The sequence below is a fragment of the Sapajus apella genome, unplaced genomic scaffold (assembly GCF_009761245.1).
Source record: "Sapajus apella isolate SASKATOON/1434 unplaced genomic scaffold, GSC_monkey_1.0 scaffold71, whole genome shotgun sequence".
Classification (NCBI taxonomy): Eukaryota; Metazoa; Chordata; class Mammalia; order Primates; family Cebidae; genus Sapajus; species Sapajus apella.
This window is the reverse complement of record NW_022437011.1, coordinates 1,830,596-1,847,373: the sequence shown is the minus strand read 5'-3', so window position 1 is coordinate 1,847,373 and position 16,778 is coordinate 1,830,596. Positions and strand designations below refer to the sequence as shown.

Sequence of the window (16,778 nt, the reverse complement as noted above, 5' to 3'; positions counted from 1 at the left end):
GGTGACTTTTGGTCCTTCTCAGGCAGACTTTTCTCCTGGTTGCAGAGTGGTTGCCTGTAGCTTTAAGCTGCCAGCAGCTTAGAGATTCCTAGGGAAGCAGGAGTCACTACATGACTGCAAAACCTGAGACGGATTCTTTAGGGTTCAGCCTTGAGTAACAGGCTTATCCTTGAACAAACCATGGTGTCCAGGAAGAGCCATTGTCATGTGCCTTGCCCTGACACCCTGACCCTGGCTGACCACACATGCTGTTGTCAGGGGAAGGCAAGTGCCAGCTGAACAGGCATCAAAGATGCCTACCATGAAGGGCAGGAGGTGTGCAAAATACCAGCCCTGTTAGGGGAGGTGAGGGCCAAGATGGCAGTCAAGGAATTGGTGACCAAGGCTGGCTTTGAAGGAGACAGACAGTGGTACAGTAGTATAGGCCAAGGATTTGCCATTTCCATGGCAGATCCAGGGAAATGGGAATGCTAGGAGAAACATACAGAGGTATTAAGAGTATCGGCTTTAATGTCAGAGGCCTGGATTTGAATCCCTGCTCTGACACTTGCTTTTGGGTAAATTACTGAACTCCACAGAACCTCTTTCCTCATCTGCAAGGTGGAGATAACAACAGTACCTACCTCACAGGCTCATCTGAGGAGGGTGCGGGGCAAGGTGTGGTGGCCACCACCTGACAAACATCCAACATCTTAGCTGCTTTCATTATTCCCACGTGGCAGAGGTCAGCCTAGTGGCCAGCATTATCTCTGTTTGGGAGGCCACGTGATGTGTGGAATCACTGTGGCAGTCAGTTCCTCATCTAGTAACGGAGGGTCTCACAGTGTCCACCCAGCCAGCCCAATAACATCCTCCCCTTGTTCTCTCCCCGCAGAGGCAAGAAGTATGGCTTCATCACCTACCGGTGTTCTGAGCACGCGGCCCTCTCTCTGAGGAACGGTGCTGCCCTGAGGAAGCGTAACGAGCCCTCCTTCCAGCTGAGCTATGGAGGGCTCCGGCACTTCTGCTGGCCCAGATACACTGACTACGGTAAGCCCCCGAGACCCAGCCACAGTCTAGGAGGACTCCAAGCTTGAGAGGCAGTGCCTTCCTTGAACAAAACCCAGAGCTAAAGCCCCTTGCGGTCATAACTCCCATCTCCACACCCCAGTGTGCTGCTTGGTATAACTTTGCAGCCCCTTCCTTTGCCTGAAGGCCACCATCTTGTTTTTCTTCTGGCCTCTGGTCCACCTTGTCCTATCCTGTGAATACTACCAAAGAGAATCAAGCCTCCCGTGGCCTCTGGGAAGGTTCAGTCATGTGCACAGCCAGCTGGCAGAACCGTGGCTACGGTCTCCTTGACTTCACAGGGTCAGCTGCTGTCCTGTCCCCTTCAGGGGCATTCCATGGTGACCCCAGACAAGGCAGCAGCCACCTGGGGGCAAGGTGATGAAGAAGGACAAAGAAGTACAATGTACAAAAGAATTACTTGGCCAGGTGCAGTGGCTCACACCTGTAATCCCAGCGCCTTGGGAGGCTGAGGCGGGAGGATCACTTGAGCCCAGGACTTCGAGACCAGCTTGGGCAACATAGTGAAACCCTATCTCTACAAAAAATACAAAAATTAGCCAAGTATGGTGGTTTGTGCCCGTAGTCCCAGCTACTCAGGAGGCTGAGGTGGGAGGGTCACCTGAACCAGAGAGGTCGAGGCTGCAGTGAGCCATTATGGCACCATTGTACTCCAGCCTGAGCGACAGAGCAAGACCCTGTCTCCAGAAGGGGAAAAAGTACTTATTGGAGAGAATCCAACGCAGCCTTGATGGTACAGGACTGAGTGTCAGTGGCCCAGCCAGGAGCCAGGTCAGGCGGCACTACACTTGGCTGCGTGTCCATTTATGGGAATCGGTTTCCCAATCTGTTAACAATTAGATTGTTAATAATGGTTATCGGCAGCACCCCGAGAGGCGAAATGACCGTGGGAGGTCCCATTGCCAGTGAGAAGGCAGAGGGGTAACCCAGACCAGGCCTAGTGTTAGCCCTCCCTTAATGTGACACTGCGGGTTACTAATGAGCAAGAAGCTGCCAGGGAAAGTAGAGTCGTAGGGTGTGGAGCTAGAAAGCCTCTGGAGGGCTCTAGTTTGGGACTCCAGACCTTTAGACAAGGCAGCCAAGGCCCTGAGACACTGACACCATGGCCAAGATGTCCCGGCAGGATGGCGGGCAGTGCCCACAGTCCAGTGCCCGTCCCAGCTCCCCAAGACCTTGGGCTGCAGCCACTCCACGGTGCCCACTTGTAGTGGCAGATGCCTTGACCATCCGGTCTTTGTCAGTTGCTCACTGCTCTTCCCTGTCTCCTCACCCCCATGCCCAGATTCCAATTCAGAAGAGGCCCTTCCTGCGTCAGGGAAAAGCAAGTACGAAGCCATGGATTTTGACAGCTTACTGAAAGAGGCCCAGCAGAGCCTGCATTGATAACAGCCTTAACCCTCGAGGAATACCTCAATACCTCAGACGAGGCCCTTCCAATATGTTTACGTTTTCAAAGAAATCAAGTATATGAGGAGAGAGCGAGCGAGCGTGAGAGAACACCCGTGAGAGAGACTTGAAACTGCTGTCCTTTTAAAAAAAAATCAATGTTTACATTGAACAAAGCTGCTTCTGTCTGTGAGTTTCCATGGTGTTGATGTTCCACTGCCACATTAGTGTCCTCGCTCCCAACGGGTTGTCCTGGGTGCACCTCGAAGTGCCGGGCCAGTCACCCATCGCCCCTTCCTTCCCGACTGACTTCCTGTGGTAGACTTGCAGCTGTGTTCACCATAACATTTCTTGTCTGTAGTGTGTGATGATGAAATTGTTACTTGTGAATAGAATCAGGATTATAAACTTCATTTTTAATTGAAGAAAAAAAAAAGTATATCCTTAAAATAATGTATTTATGGCTCAGATGTACTGTGCCTGGGATTATTGTATTGCTTCCTTGATTTTTTAACTATGCACTGTCGTGAGGTGTTTGCCACTGAGCTGCTCTGCTCCCCTTACCAGATTGCCCTGGGGGTACGGGGTGGCCGCTAGGCTGGTCCGCAGGGAAGCGTGGCCTGCCGTCTCCAGGATGTATCTGCCACGCCCTGTCCTGTCTCCTGCTGAGCAAGTTTGGCTCAAATTACAAGAGCCCCCATCTTGTGCCCAGCTCACGCTTCAAGCGTGTGTCCATCCATTCGTACTCAGACCCTTGAGTACCTTGTAAGGAAGGCGGGGCGAGCCGCATCATTCCTGCTTTCCAGGGGAGGCTGGCAGCACCCCGAGAGGCAAAATGACCATGGGAGGTCCCATTGCCAGTGAGAAGGCAGATGGGTGACCCAGACCAGGTCTTCTGATTCTTGGTCCCATGCTTCCATAGCAGCTGGGGTAAAGATGCAGTTTCAGGGACTGGTAGAGGTGACTTTGGCTAAATTGGGCACCAGACTAGAAGCCTAAGGGCCCGTTTTAGGGGTTACATTAGCAGTCGACTCACTGGCATCAGGTGAATTCCAGCCCTGGCATATGTCTTGGGCGTACCATCAGCTGTGATCCTGGGTGGTCCTGCGGTTTGCCTCCGCCTGCGGACACACTGTCAGAATTTGGTGACACCCCTGGCAGTGGTGCAGACAGGCGGTCTGGGAGCAGTCATCCTTTTTGGGCCAGCCATCAGGCCATCCTACCCCCTCAGGTAGTCCTTTGTCCTTGTCTGTAAAGTTGTTTTGGTGGCTGGGGCAGGGGAGCCAGGAGGAGGGTGTGAAGGTTGGGAGTAGATAGAACAATCTCCCAGCTCCCCTCCAACTGAAAAAACACTCCCATTTGGCTTTACTTTAAATTTGGTGTTAAGTGATGGCAAAGCCATTTCCAGCTTAATGTTCTGTGGGTACCTTGGGAGTCATTCGTGAGGGCAGCATGGCCAGGCAGGGTATGAGTGTACTGTTTCTGATTTCTTTCATACATCAGGGTTCCTTGGGAAATTTTCATATTTTTTTTTTTAAAGGTCCTTCTGCTTAGAAAAAAAAGAAAAAATTTGAAAGTGGCTCATTAAACTAAACAGTCTAATGTAATTTGTTGCTTATGCCAAGCCTAGTTCATTGAGAACTGACATTTTTAAATACCTCAGTAGGAAAAATGAGCCCATGGTCTTCCACTGGGTGGTGAGCATACTACCAGCTCATGGATAAGGCCGGAAGAAGCAGGCTTTAGAGAGGATAGGGATATTGAACTGCAGTGTGTCACAGCAGTTGACCCTTCTGGACCCCAATTTCCTTTTGTGTGAAATGAACTGAAGGGGAGACTTAGACAAGTTTCAACATTGTGAGCTTTTGCTGAGGCAGTGTCTAGCCCAAGATGGCAAATACATAGTACACGTGCCACTACTCCCAGCTCGTTGACCAATACAGACATAACTAATCAATCACAGCACTCAGGTTCCTTGAGCGTGGATGTGCTATAAGAATCCTGAAATCGGCCGGGCGTGGTGGCTCACGCCTATAATCCCAGCACTTTGGGAGGCCAAGGCGGGTGGATCACGAGGTCAAGAGATCGAGACCATCCTGGTCAACATGGTGAAACCCCGTCTCTACTAAAAATACAAAAATTAGCTGGGCATGGTAGTGCGCACCTGTAGTCCCTCGGGAGGCTGAGGCAGGAAAATTGCTTGAACCCAGAAGGCGGAGGTTGCAGTGAGCCGAGATCGCACCATTGCATTCCAGCCTGGGTAACAAGAACGAAACTCCGTCTCAAAAAAAAAAAAAATCCTGAAATCAGTGCTCTGGTAAGTCATTACTAATTGATCAGAGTTTAATCTATTTGACATCTTGGGCTAATCTTTGGAAGGTTTCTAGCAATCACGCAGAACCATATGCTGGCTGAGTTTCGTGGTGGCGTATCCCTGTCTATGATGTTCAGTTCCATGAGAGAAAACTCCCCTAATGCTATTCTGTGGCACAAAACTCCCAATACTATTTTGCCATACACATCCCCTTGCAGAGGGTTTAGGGGGCAGCAGATGAGTAACAGACAGGAGCATATTTGGGGAAGGCAGGGCTTAGGAGGATGGACCAAAAGATGGACTTCCCGCAGCACAGACCTGATCATTCTGAATTCCTTTATAGCTATTCACTGCCTAGCACATAGTAGGCATAAAATAAATGATTATGGAATGGGATAGAATTTAGATCTTTCTGCTGCCTCCACTAAGTAAGTCCTGATTTGCATCAAGGAGAGAAGTGAGATAGGAAAGAACACTAGATTCCAAGTCTGGAGAGTTGGGGGAGTCCGGACTCCACCAAGAACTTCCTTTGTGACTTTGATGAGTCCCTCCTGCTCCCTGGCCCCTCAGTGTGCTGAATGGAGTTGGACCATGGGTGATCTCTAAGCCCCTCCTCCTATTTGCTTCTTCCTTGATTGCACTTGGTCAAAGGGTCGGCCTTGGGCTGGTAGTACTTTAAAGAAATGGGGAGTTTTAGCAAAGGACAAGTCTGTCACTCCCTGCTTTGGGGTCAGCTGAAGCTGTCCTTTCATGTCAGATTAACCTAGGACACTTGAAGTTAGCTTAGACATTGGCCCTTGAGCAGAAACCTGAGCGTGGCATTGGGACATGACATGCCTAAAGTCAGGGCTGGGGGATGCTACCTGCCGAGGGCATCGAGTAGTCTCCATTGCCATCCCTTACATAAAATGCTACAAGTTCTAAAATTTACCAACCCTGCAGACAACCTCTATCCCGAAGGACTCATTCGGTGCTGTGTATGATTTACTAAGGCAACTCCAAGGTCTGTTCAGGAAAACGAGTGAACCTTGGTCTCTTTCCCACCAAATTGAGGAACAACCCAGAGGGAGCAGCTGCCATTGGCAACCATCTCATTGTAGCTCTGTCCTAGTGTTTGCTCTCAATGATGTTTACATGTGATCGCCATAAAGCTTGCTGTAGACTGTGTCGATAGCTGTCCGTGCAGGGCAGGTCGTACTGTCCGTTTCTGTGCCGTGCTGGTGTTTTCCAAAAATGTCCGATTCAACCACTAAGTGGAATTCTTCCATCTCCTTCCTCAGTCTGTACAAGGCTGAATCAGAATCCTCATTCTTGGGGGCTCTGGTTACCGAAGGAAAATGCATCAAAGAGGTAAAGAATATGAGTGGATGGAGTGCAGCTAAGGCCCCCACCCCCTGCCCCGTCACAACTTGCCCCCTCAGCCAAAAAACTGCTTTGAGTCAAAAAGCACCCATAAGGTATCGGCATCTGCCTTGAATTCTTGCGGCATGGAGTGTCATATGTGCTCAGGAGAGAGGCAGGGCTTTGTGGGCAAGTGAAGGAAGGGAGGAATGCTCTGAGCTGCAAAGACCCAGTACTCAAGTTCTGACGCGGGAAGAGATGCGGTGGGACGTCTTTTGTTGCCTAAAGCCTGTGCCTGTTGGTTTTTTAGAGTGATTTCCCCTAGACATGTGCAGTAGCCCCACTGGGGCTGCTGTGTGTGGTGAGTAGAGGGGCAGGGAAGGCATGGACAGCCTGATCTTTCTGCATGGACAGCTCAGTTCGTGGCCCATCCCAGATACAGAGTTCAGTTAATCCCAGCCGAGCCTGCAGCTTGAGAGATGGCTTATCCCAACTGTGAAGCAAAATCAGTCTCACAGTATGTATTGATCTGACTCACTGATGTCAAATTGCAGTATTTTTTTTAGCATTTGAGATTTAGCAGCTGCCTTCAGTTTGGAGTGACCCATATCCCAGCATCAGATATGATTAAGACAAGAAATTGGATGTACAATAGCAAAGAAAGTGAATGTAATGGTTTCACTGGCCAAAGAAGAGGGACCCTGTCATCCCTTCCCACTGGGGCAGAAGAAAACTAATTAGTGCTATGTGCAATATGTTAAAGGTAGCCCCCTAGTCCCTGAGGTGTTTTTACCCACGGATGGGCTCCAGGTCCGCTTGCCAAGTTTAGAGGTACAGGGTAAATGGAGGGAAAGCTTCAGAGTTGGAAACCCACATGCATGAATGTGTCCTTGGCCCAGAACCACCATGGGATGGGGGAAGCCCTGGGAGCCGGCTGCAAGATGCCCAGGAAGTAGGCAAAGGCTGACTTTGCATTACTAAATAAAAGCACTTGGAGAAAACCCCAACACTTCAGCCTGGCTCCATGTTTCTACACTGGAAAATATGGGTCTCCTTTGGCTGTGGGAGGTACTCTATTCTAGAGACTGGGACAGGGAGTTCAGGAATGGGGCTGCTGTCAAGGCGGAGAGCAGAGATGCCTTTGATGTCAGCAGCAGGAGAGCTAGTGTGAGGGCCAACCCTTTGCTAGCCTTTTGTTGGAAGTCCTAGAAACGGAGCCATGGATTTAGATCTTGGTACTTACCTTTACAGAGAGATGAAAACAGCGAAATGAGTTTGTAGAGCAAGTCACTTAACTATAAGCCATCTCAGAATCAGAAACCCCAATGTTTCTTACTTGCTGTGTGATCTTGGGTCCCTGTTTCCTCATCTACCAAATGAGAGTGTTGAATATGAGCATTAAAGTCCCTTTGACTTCTGAGAGACGCAGATTCCCAACCAGGAGCATTGGGAATCCATCCTTAAAACTGAGTCCATTCTCTGACTTGACCCAATTCCTGTTCAGGGTGAGGGTTCTCTGCAAGAACCAACTAGCAGCAAGTTCAGTCCCACTGTGTCCTGGCTGAGTTGCCTTATCCCAGGAGGCCAGCTCTCTGGGACAGATCTAAGCCATAGTTTCTAGTGGGGACAGTAAGGAATTAAACCCCCAACTTGGCTGGGTAATGATGTCAAATCTCACATTAACCTCGTCTTTATCCCCACTGGACAGATGTTAATGCAAATGTTGTGACCACTTGGCTGTTTCTCTCCTGTTCTCAGACAATACTAGCAATACACTTTTTTTTTTTTTAAACAGCTTAGGCACTTTTCACACATTTCTTTCAAATGATTGTAAAACATATGGGGCAACAGGAGGCATTGATCACGCTGCATATGTTTAGGGCAGCTTTTGTTTTTTGTTTCTTTAATGGTATAGCAGCAGTGACTGAGGCTTCGTGATTCATGGGGACACCTTTTCAGATACTCCATTTCATCAGAATGCTTTGCACATCCGGGAGGAGTACAAAAATCTGATTGCCCGAATTTGGGGCTTGGAAAATAGGTTTTACAGGTGGTCGGTCCCTGGGCTGTGCAACAACTCCTCCAAGAGGAGTTTATATAACTAGAGCCCTCCCCTCCCCCACCGCTGTGCAGTATTTTCTGGTCAGTGGAGTCACCAAGGCGGTTTATAAAAGCTTCCTTTTTCACTTGACCACCCTTGCTCATTGGTTACTTGTGAAGGGGATTGGTCAGTTTCCACCTCAGCACTTTGCCTTATCAACATGTAGTCGCCATCTAGTGGCCAAAGGTTGTCTCCACCAGCTACCCCAATGGAAGGCAAATAAGTCCTTTGGGCCACCCAGCTGTCCATCATTAACTTTGGGAATGAAATATGATGGCATGAACCAACTGTTTTTGTATTCAGAGATCAGTGCAACACTAGGGTCAGAAGACTCTGGAAGCAGCCACTTAGTAGACTCTCACGCAGAACTGAGAAATGCACTAGCTGTCCTGTGGGCAGAAGAGACAGGAGTGGACCAGGGGAGGTCCAGGGGCCCGGGAGGGGTTCACCGTAACTGCAATACTGGCAGCCCAGCTGCCGACCTTGTTACGTAAACCTTTGCTGGGTGGTCCGAATTACACCCTCAGGGCAAGAGAAGAAGCTGGGTGTAAGAATTCTTGGGGGGCCTGGCCATGACCTTTGATATGGTCCACTGAATAGCCAAATCGTTTTTTTTGTTCAATTTTTTTTGTTTGTATTTTGTATTTTAAAAATCTTGTCAAATGTTTTTGTGTTAGGAATAAAAAGTCATAAACTATTCCCAACTTTGTTTCTTGAGGAATGTTCTGATTCTGATGGAAACAGGTTGGAAATCTCAAGGGGAGCGTGGACAAGGTGGTCTGTGGATCGGGGGAGTAGACTGCTTGGATTTCCAAATGGTTTCTGGGGAAAATGGCCATCCAGAAGTCCAGCGTAGTGCAGTCTGCTCTGGAGTTCACACCCATCCCTCACCTCCTTGTGCCATGCTGTTAGCATTGGCTTGGAGCATCTGCTTCTTCCAGAGGCAGCTGCTAATGTTGAAACCAACATGAGCCCTCTCCCTAACCCCAGGTTTCTAAAGAAGGTGTTTGTAGCCAGCCTTAATCAACTGGGCAAGGTGGTCCCTATGATCCTTTCCAGCATTTCCAAATCTTGGACTCAAATCCTTTTCTCTTGGTGTGACCACGCAGCCTAGAGAATTCTGAGCAATAGGAGCCAGGGCCTTCCCTGACTCTGCGACAGGGTCAAACCAAGGAATGGCTAAACCTGTGAGGTTTTGTCATCCCCAGGGGTACTACTGTAGGGGGCATTATTTATTAGGAAGCTTAACAAGGTAACTACAGCCTGAGTGTGTGAGTGTAAGGCTGTGTTTGTGGTGGGTATGTGTGTGTATCTGTGCACACATACACACATCTGTGCCTGTGTGTGTGTGTATGTGTGTGTGTGGAATTACATTGATGCATTTATTGAGAAAGGTGCAAGAATTTCACCTACACAGAGGGACACATCTGCTTTGTTATTTATAATAGAAAGCTAAATTTTAATTTTTTAAAGGACACTGCTAAATGATTGAGAATCAAGTTTTTAGTTTTGCTATTTTTTTTAATTGGTAGAGGATTTTTATATATTTTTTCCATTTTGTTGGGTTGTGTCCTTATTTATATAAATACTTTATCTGTAAGAGGCAAGAAGGAAACCTTCTTTGCTTTTAATTATTGTGGTTGTCATCGTTCCTATTTTATTTCTGGTGTGATTTCTCTGTCTTACCTTCTAAATGAGAAAATGTTTTCCCGTATTTGTACATTGTCAGATTCTATAGTTTCCTAGATAATTTAACCAAATTGCTCTATGTATTATTATTCTGTGAGTATAAAGTTCTATTTTAATGTCTGTAAATACTTCAGAACTGGCTTCTTTTCTCAAACTCCCACTGTGGGGTTATTGTTTACATCACAAAAACTGTAGAATCTCTATGCTTATGTACTGTAAATAGTGAAGTGATCTGCTTATAAATAAACTTAACAAATACACTATGGAGATTACAAAGAAAATACCACCCACAGCTCTGCCCACGTGTGTCTTTCCTTATTGGTCCTGGGAGCTCTTTGACAGACACCGACCACCAAATGAGGAAGAGCTGTCAGTTTCATCATTACCTTCTCAGATAAGACCCCACCTCACCGCACTTTTCCCTCCTTCACAACTCTTTTCACAGTTCACAATATCCATTCATGCTGGGTACAGGAGCTGAGATCGGGGATCATTTGAGCCCGAGAGTTCAAGGCCAGTCTGGGCAACATAGTGAGACCCCTCCATCTCTGAAAAAGTAAATTAAATAAAATATAATAAATAAAATAATCATTCAGACTCATCTCACATAACAGCTGTTCCATGAACGACTTTTTGCCATGACGTTAATAAAGCTTTACCCCTTTCCGAACACAGACTTCCTTGTTTTGGTATACCAACTTTTTCACACAGGCACATTGAATAAATGCACTGTAAGAGATATTTTGGCATTATGGTTCCAGGCAAAACACTCATCAATTTGTAATTACAAAAATCACAAAATGGTTTCTGGTCAGAGGATCTCAGAGCAGGCCTGCATTGTGTGCGATATTTGAGTGAACTCAGAACATTTGCCTTTGTGTACATCCAGCAAGTAGGATGAGGAAGTGGCATCTTCCAAGACTGTCTTGTGGCTGTGTGTCATTTCCTCACGCCTCAAAGGGGTTAGCCTTTATTTGACCCTAAAGCTGTTTTTTGTGCTTTACTTTTAAATGCAAGATAAGCCCCAAAAGGTCGAAACATTGAGGAAGAGAATTACATATAAATAAGAACGGGCCAGGTGTGGTGGCTCACATGTGTAATCCCAGCGCTTTGGGAGGCCAAAGTGGGTGGATCACCTGAGGTTAGGCATTTGAGACCAGCCTGGCCAACATGGTGAAACCCCATCTCTACTAAAAATACAAAAATTAGCTGGGCGTGGTGGTGGGCACCTGTAATCCCAGCTACTTGAGAAGCTGAGGCAGGAAAACCGCTTGAACCTGGGAGGCAGATGTTGCAGTAAGCCGAGATCATACCACTGCACTCCAGCCTGGGCAGCAGAGTGAGACTCCGTCTCAAAATAAGTAAATAAATAAACAAAAACAGGTACAATGAATGATTCCATTTTATGTTATGTGCAAACTATTTTCAGGTTGCTGTTTATTACATAACTCATACACACATACATATATTCTCCTTGTTCAGGTGGTTTATCTTCTCAATCTGTGAAAATTGCTTGGATCTCTTTGATTGCAAGGGAACACATCACAATTTGTTTCCCATTAAAAGTAATAGGAACGTTTCCACTTAGGGCAGAGCTCTCTGGTGTGATTAGAGTCTTTAGAGAGAGTATGTGTGTGATTGACGGCTCAGTACCTGTTGCCCATCTGTTGTAGATGGTAAGCTTCAGGAGAATAGACCTGCTTTTCCATTCACTGCAGGGTACCAGCCCCATCAACCAGGAGTTCCTGAGAGGATCCTACCCATAGTGCAAGGAATAGGATGGCAGATGCAGAGCCTCAAGACCTGCGCTTGGGACCCATCTCTGCCACTTCTATATTGTGTGAATTGGGCAAACCACCTCTTTTTGGTCCCTGGTTTTCCCAAATAGGAAACAATTTGCTTAGCTGAACTCGAAGTTCCTTTATGTTCTTATGTTCTTTAAAAGCAACAACAACAAAACCTGATTTGCAGAAGCAGTACGGTACAAGGAAAATGCTCATAAGCTGGGGTTCTGGTGTCAAACTGCTTGGCTTTTTTTTTTTTTTTGAGACAGAGTGTCACTCTTGTCACCAAGGCTGGAGTGCAATGGTGTAATCTTGGCTCACTGCGACCTCTGCCTCCTGGATTCAAGTGGTTCTCCTGCCTCAGCCTCCCAAGTATCTGGGATTACAGGCACCCACCACCACACCCAGCTAATTTTGTGTTTTTAGTAGGGACAGGGCTTCACCATATTGGCCAGGCTGATCTCAAACTGCTGACCTCAGGTGATCCACCCACCTTGGCCTCCCAAAGTGCTAGGATTATAGCCATAAGCCACCACACCGGCCTAAGCTGCTTGGCTTTAAATCTTGGCTCCACCACTTACCAGCTGGGTGTCCTTGGGCAGATTTCCTCCCTCTTTAAGTCTGCTCCTCACCATGTGATAAATGGAGCTAGGAATAGTTTCTCCCTTGGAGTGTTGTTGTTAGGATGAAATTAGATTGTGCACAGTACCTAGGACATGGTAAGTACTTAATCAACATCAGCTGTGATCCTCATTGCGCTCAGTCCCATTTGGTGCTAAGCAAAGTCATCTGAGAGAGGTACAGCAAGGATCTTGACCTTTTTTTTGACAGATTGGGAAAAGCTGGGAAGTGGAGCAGAAAGAGACTGCCGAAGGGACTCAGAAATGCGATGGCAGAGTCACATCAATGCCTATGTGTTCCTGAGTGACATTTACTTCTCCTTCTACTCTGCCATGTAACCACCACATGTGATGCACTTAGGACAGGCCTGTGCTTAAAGACCACTGCTCTCAGAATGTGCATTGCAGCAGGGCAGAACATCTAGCTTGGGAGTTTAAAGATGCAACTTCCAGACCCAGCTCTCTATTGACATGACCTGCAAACAGGAGCAGGGCTCATGCGTCAGGAGCCCAGATTGATCAGCTATGGAGGCCTGGAAGCCACCAGGCTGTGGATGCCCTGTACACTGTGTTCTCTGTGACCTTGGGCGTCTCCTGGAGAGAAGCTGGGGAACTGTGCCAGGAACTTGGCCCAGCCCCATCCTCTCACTGGCCTTCAGTTTCCTTGTGTGTCTAAAAAGAGAGATTATAGTAGATCTGTGGTTTACTGTTTGGGGAAACCATGTGGCTCCCTCTCCTCAAGGCAACTGTTTTAATATATTAGTTTCTGCATAACATTCAGTGTGGAAGGAAGAAAAGTTCTAGAGCTAATGTCCATTTATTAGAATGAGACAGAGGAACGTGTTACATGCGGCCACAAAGGAACAATCATAAATACAGATGTGAGAAAACTATTTCTGCAAGTCAGTGGCAAAGGAAGTAAGGAAGGAGCACTTTGTAGACTAAAAGAGACTTCAGAAACAACCATAGCTATGTGAGGTGATGGATATATTAATTAGCTTCATTATGGCATTCATTTCACAATGCATGTCAGAATATCACAGCATATACCTTAAATATGTATAATCTTTATTTGCTAACTATACCTCAGTAAAGCTGGGGGGAACAACAGAGGATGAAAAAAAATTTAGATTTGGTCAAGCATAACAGAAATTGACTTGCAACCTTTTAGCATGTTATTGTCATTTTCAACTTCTGGTTTATTTGTGCTGTTTTCGACATTAGTTACTATGGTACAAATGCTGATCAGGCCAGTGGCATTCTGCTAGGCATTGCAGACTTGCCAGAACATACTTAGATTCAGTGTAAAAGAAATAAGTCCTGGCCAAGTGCAGTGGTTCACGCCTGTAATCCCAACACTTTGGGAGGCTGAGGCGTGAGGATCACTTGAGGTCAGGAGTTGAGGCCAACCCATGCAACAGAATGAGACCCCATGTCTACAAAAAAAAGTTTTAAAAAAAGTAGCTGGGCATGGTGGTGCATGCCTGTGGTCGGCACTACTTGGTGAGTTGAGATGAGAGGATTCCTTGAGACTGGGCAGTTGGGGCCCCAGTGAGCTATGATCATACCACCGCACTGCAGCCTGGGCAATAGAGTGAGACCCCATCACAAAGAAAGAAAAAAGGAAGGAAGGAAGGAAGGAAGGAAGGGGAGGGAGGGAAGGAAAGAAAGAAATTCTATCTACTACATCTATCTTTTTAAACCAACAGAATGCCTGTTCATTTAAGGAACAGAAGTTCTGAAATTGAGAATAATTTGCCTTAATTTATACCCCGTGAAATCAACGGAAAATCCAAAAATAAAAAGTACATCTTCTTTTTCCTAAAAACCAACAAAAAGAAACAACTAAATTTGAAGTGTGAAATTGTTTGGATAAGATTCAGGCAAGCCAACCATTAAAAACTTTTGTGACAATGAAGGAAGGTTGATTAAGGGCTGGCATCACAAGTTGGGTGCCCCAGAAAGCACACTTTAAAATGGACGTAGTCTGGAGGATGCTTATTAAGCAGTGCCCTGGGGACCGATGCCTGGGGAAGGGAAGGAAATAGGAGTGAGCACAGGGAGAGGTTGAGCTGCGATGTGAACCCAGCAACAGCCTTGATGGACCCCACGAGGAATCCTGCAGCTAGAAGAGCCCATGCTCAGCCAAGATGGCCAGGCCCCTCCACCTGGCATGGATCAGCCATTGGGTGTAGGCCAGCCTGGGAAAGGCTGCAGTAACATCTGACAGGGCTGACACTGAGGGTGGTCTGCCAACAGCACTCAAAGCTGGTGGGGTTCCAAGTCCTTTGCTGAAGCTTGGGGTCTGTACAGCCCATCGAAGCATACATCGCAGCTGGGTATCAGGCAGGCATCGGTTGCATGGGCCAGGGATGTGGTTATGTTAGAAAATATCCTTAATTCTTTAAAGATGAGTTAGTAGAAGAACGAAATGATATGTTTGAGATTTGCCTTTTTTTTTTTTTTTTTTGAGTCAGAGTCTTGCTCAGTTGCCCAAGCTGGAGTGCAGTAGCACGATCGCAGCTCACTGTGATCTCCGCCTCCCAGGCTCAAGAGATCCTCCTACCTCCATCTCCTTTGTAGCTGAAACTACAGGTGAGTGCCAGCACAGCTGGCTAATTTTGGCATTTTTTGTAGAGACAGGGTTTTGCCATTTTTGCCCAGGCTGGTCTCGAACTCCTGGGCTCACTACATTCGCCTGCCTCAGCCTCCCAAAGTGCTGGGATTACAGGTGTGAGCCACGAGACCTGGCCAGGATTTGCCTTTAAACACTTCAGGTAAGAAAAAGAATTGAAAAAGAAATGTAAAAAGGACAGATGAAATGCATGTAGCAAAATCTTGATACTGGAATCTGGGTGACGGGTTTGTGGGGATTCAGCGTACAATCCTCTACTTTTCAAAATGGTTGAAAATTTTTATAATATATTAAATGAAAGTATGAGAACAAAAATGATTCAAGGAAATAAATAGAAAGAAAAAAAGAGAGCAAAAATGATTCTAAGCAAGCCAGTGAATCTGGCATTAATTAAATGTGTAATTGATGTCTATGAAACCTGGAATATTGGTTTTAGCTCAGTAGGCAGTTCTCAAGGCTAAAAGAATAAAGACACGAATAAGGTGTAAGCCAAGCTTGTTCAACCCTCGGTCCATGGGGCACATGCAGCCTAGGACAGCTTTGAATGAGGCCCAACACAAATTCATAAACTTTCTTAAAACATTAGGAGATTTTTTTGTGTGTGATTATTTTTTAGCTCATCAGCTATCGTTAGTGTATTCACGTGGCCCAAGACAATTCTTCCAATGTGGCCCAGGGAAGCCGAAAGATTGAACACTCCTGGAAGCTAAATTCTCTATCAGCTTTCAAATCCTATGACTCCTTTACTTCTCAAGGTGTGTGGTCTTCCGCTGGCTTGGGTCATCTCTTCCCACGGAAGGGTGGTGCCGTCCGGCGCCGTCCGGCCAGCAGACCCCCGGTGGTGTTACTGGATACAGCAGGACTTGGATGTAGTTGCACCCCCTGGGCTAGGGTTTCCCCCCAGCTGATTTCCTGCGGCTGCTGCAATGAGACAGGAAAGAGAACAGGCGGGGTGACAGGAGGCTGCAGTGGGCTTCCCCTTTGACCTAATTTGGACCAAGAGTTGCAAACTCAAAGGCTTTCAGCGGCCAACAGATAACCACACATGCAGAAGGCAAACTGGGTGTGAGGAGAACCACGGAAACAGAACATTTCTCTAAGAAAAACAGCAGCATGAGGATGATGATAAATGAGAACCGGTACTTGGTACCAGTGTCTGGGAGACACCGGGAGTGGGAACACTGAGGAACTAGAGGCAGCCTCTGTCTCATCCAAAGGGGGCAGCTGTCACTCAGCTTCAGCCAATTGTTGCCATGCAAAAATGATAGACTGGTGTGGCCAGATCTTACTCTTTTAAAAAGAAAAGCTGGGCCAGGCACAGTGACTTACGCCTGTAATCCCAACACTTCAGGAGTCTGAGGCAGGAGAATTGCTTAAGCCCAGGAGTTGGAGGCCAACATGGGGAACATGGCAAGATCTAGTTTCTACAAAAAAAAAAAAAAAAAAAAAAAAATTGGCCGGGTGTGGTGGCATACACCTGAAGTCCCAGCTGATAGGGAAGCTGAGATGGGAGGATCACTTGAAGTCAGGAATTTCAGGCTGCAGTGAGCTATGATCATGCCACTGCATGCCTGGGCAACAAAGCGAGACTATATCCAAAAAAGAAAGAGCTGCGCACGGTGGCTCATGCCTGTAATCCCAGCACTTTGGGAGGCTGAGGCGAGTGGATCATGAGGTCAGGAGTTTGAGACCAGCTTGGCCAACATGGTGAAACTGCGTCTCTACTAAAAGTACAAAAATTAGCCAGGCGTGGTGGCACGCGCCTGTAATCCCAGCTACTTGGAAGGCTGAGGCAGGAGACTCGCTTGAACCTGGGAGGCAGAGGTTGCAGTGAGCAGAG

General features: G+C 47.0%; 2 protein-coding genes across 6 annotated transcripts in view; one reads left to right on the top strand and one right to left on the bottom strand.

The window, feature by feature from the left end:
• Positions 1 to 2,924, top strand: part of PPARGC1B (PPARG coactivator 1 beta) — a 118,749-nt gene extending 115,825 nt beyond the window's left edge. For all 4 annotated transcript variants that reach the window (XR_004260433.1, XM_032250256.1, XM_032250255.1 and 1 more), the window contains 2 exons: positions 875 to 1,029; positions 2,351 to 2,924. Coding sequence is in view for 3 of the 4 variants with exons in the window: in XM_032250256.1 (XP_032106147.1) it covers positions 875 to 1,029; positions 2,351 to 2,451 (256 nt within the window). In the remaining variant the exon portion in view is untranslated. The remainder of the gene's footprint in view (positions 1 to 874; positions 1,030 to 2,350) is intronic.
• Positions 2,925 to 14,971: 12,047 nt separating this feature from the next.
• Positions 14,972 to 16,778, bottom strand: part of PDE6A (phosphodiesterase 6A) — an 89,428-nt gene continuing 87,621 nt past the window's right edge. The window contains exon 21 of one of the 2 annotated variants that reach the window (XM_032250254.1): positions 14,972 to 15,859. In XM_032250254.1, coding sequence (XP_032106145.1) covers positions 15,719 to 15,859 — 141 coding nt within the window. In that variant the 3' untranslated portion in view covers positions 14,972 to 15,718. The remainder of the gene's footprint in view (positions 15,860 to 16,778) is intronic. The other variant, XM_032250253.1, reaches the window with a different exon arrangement.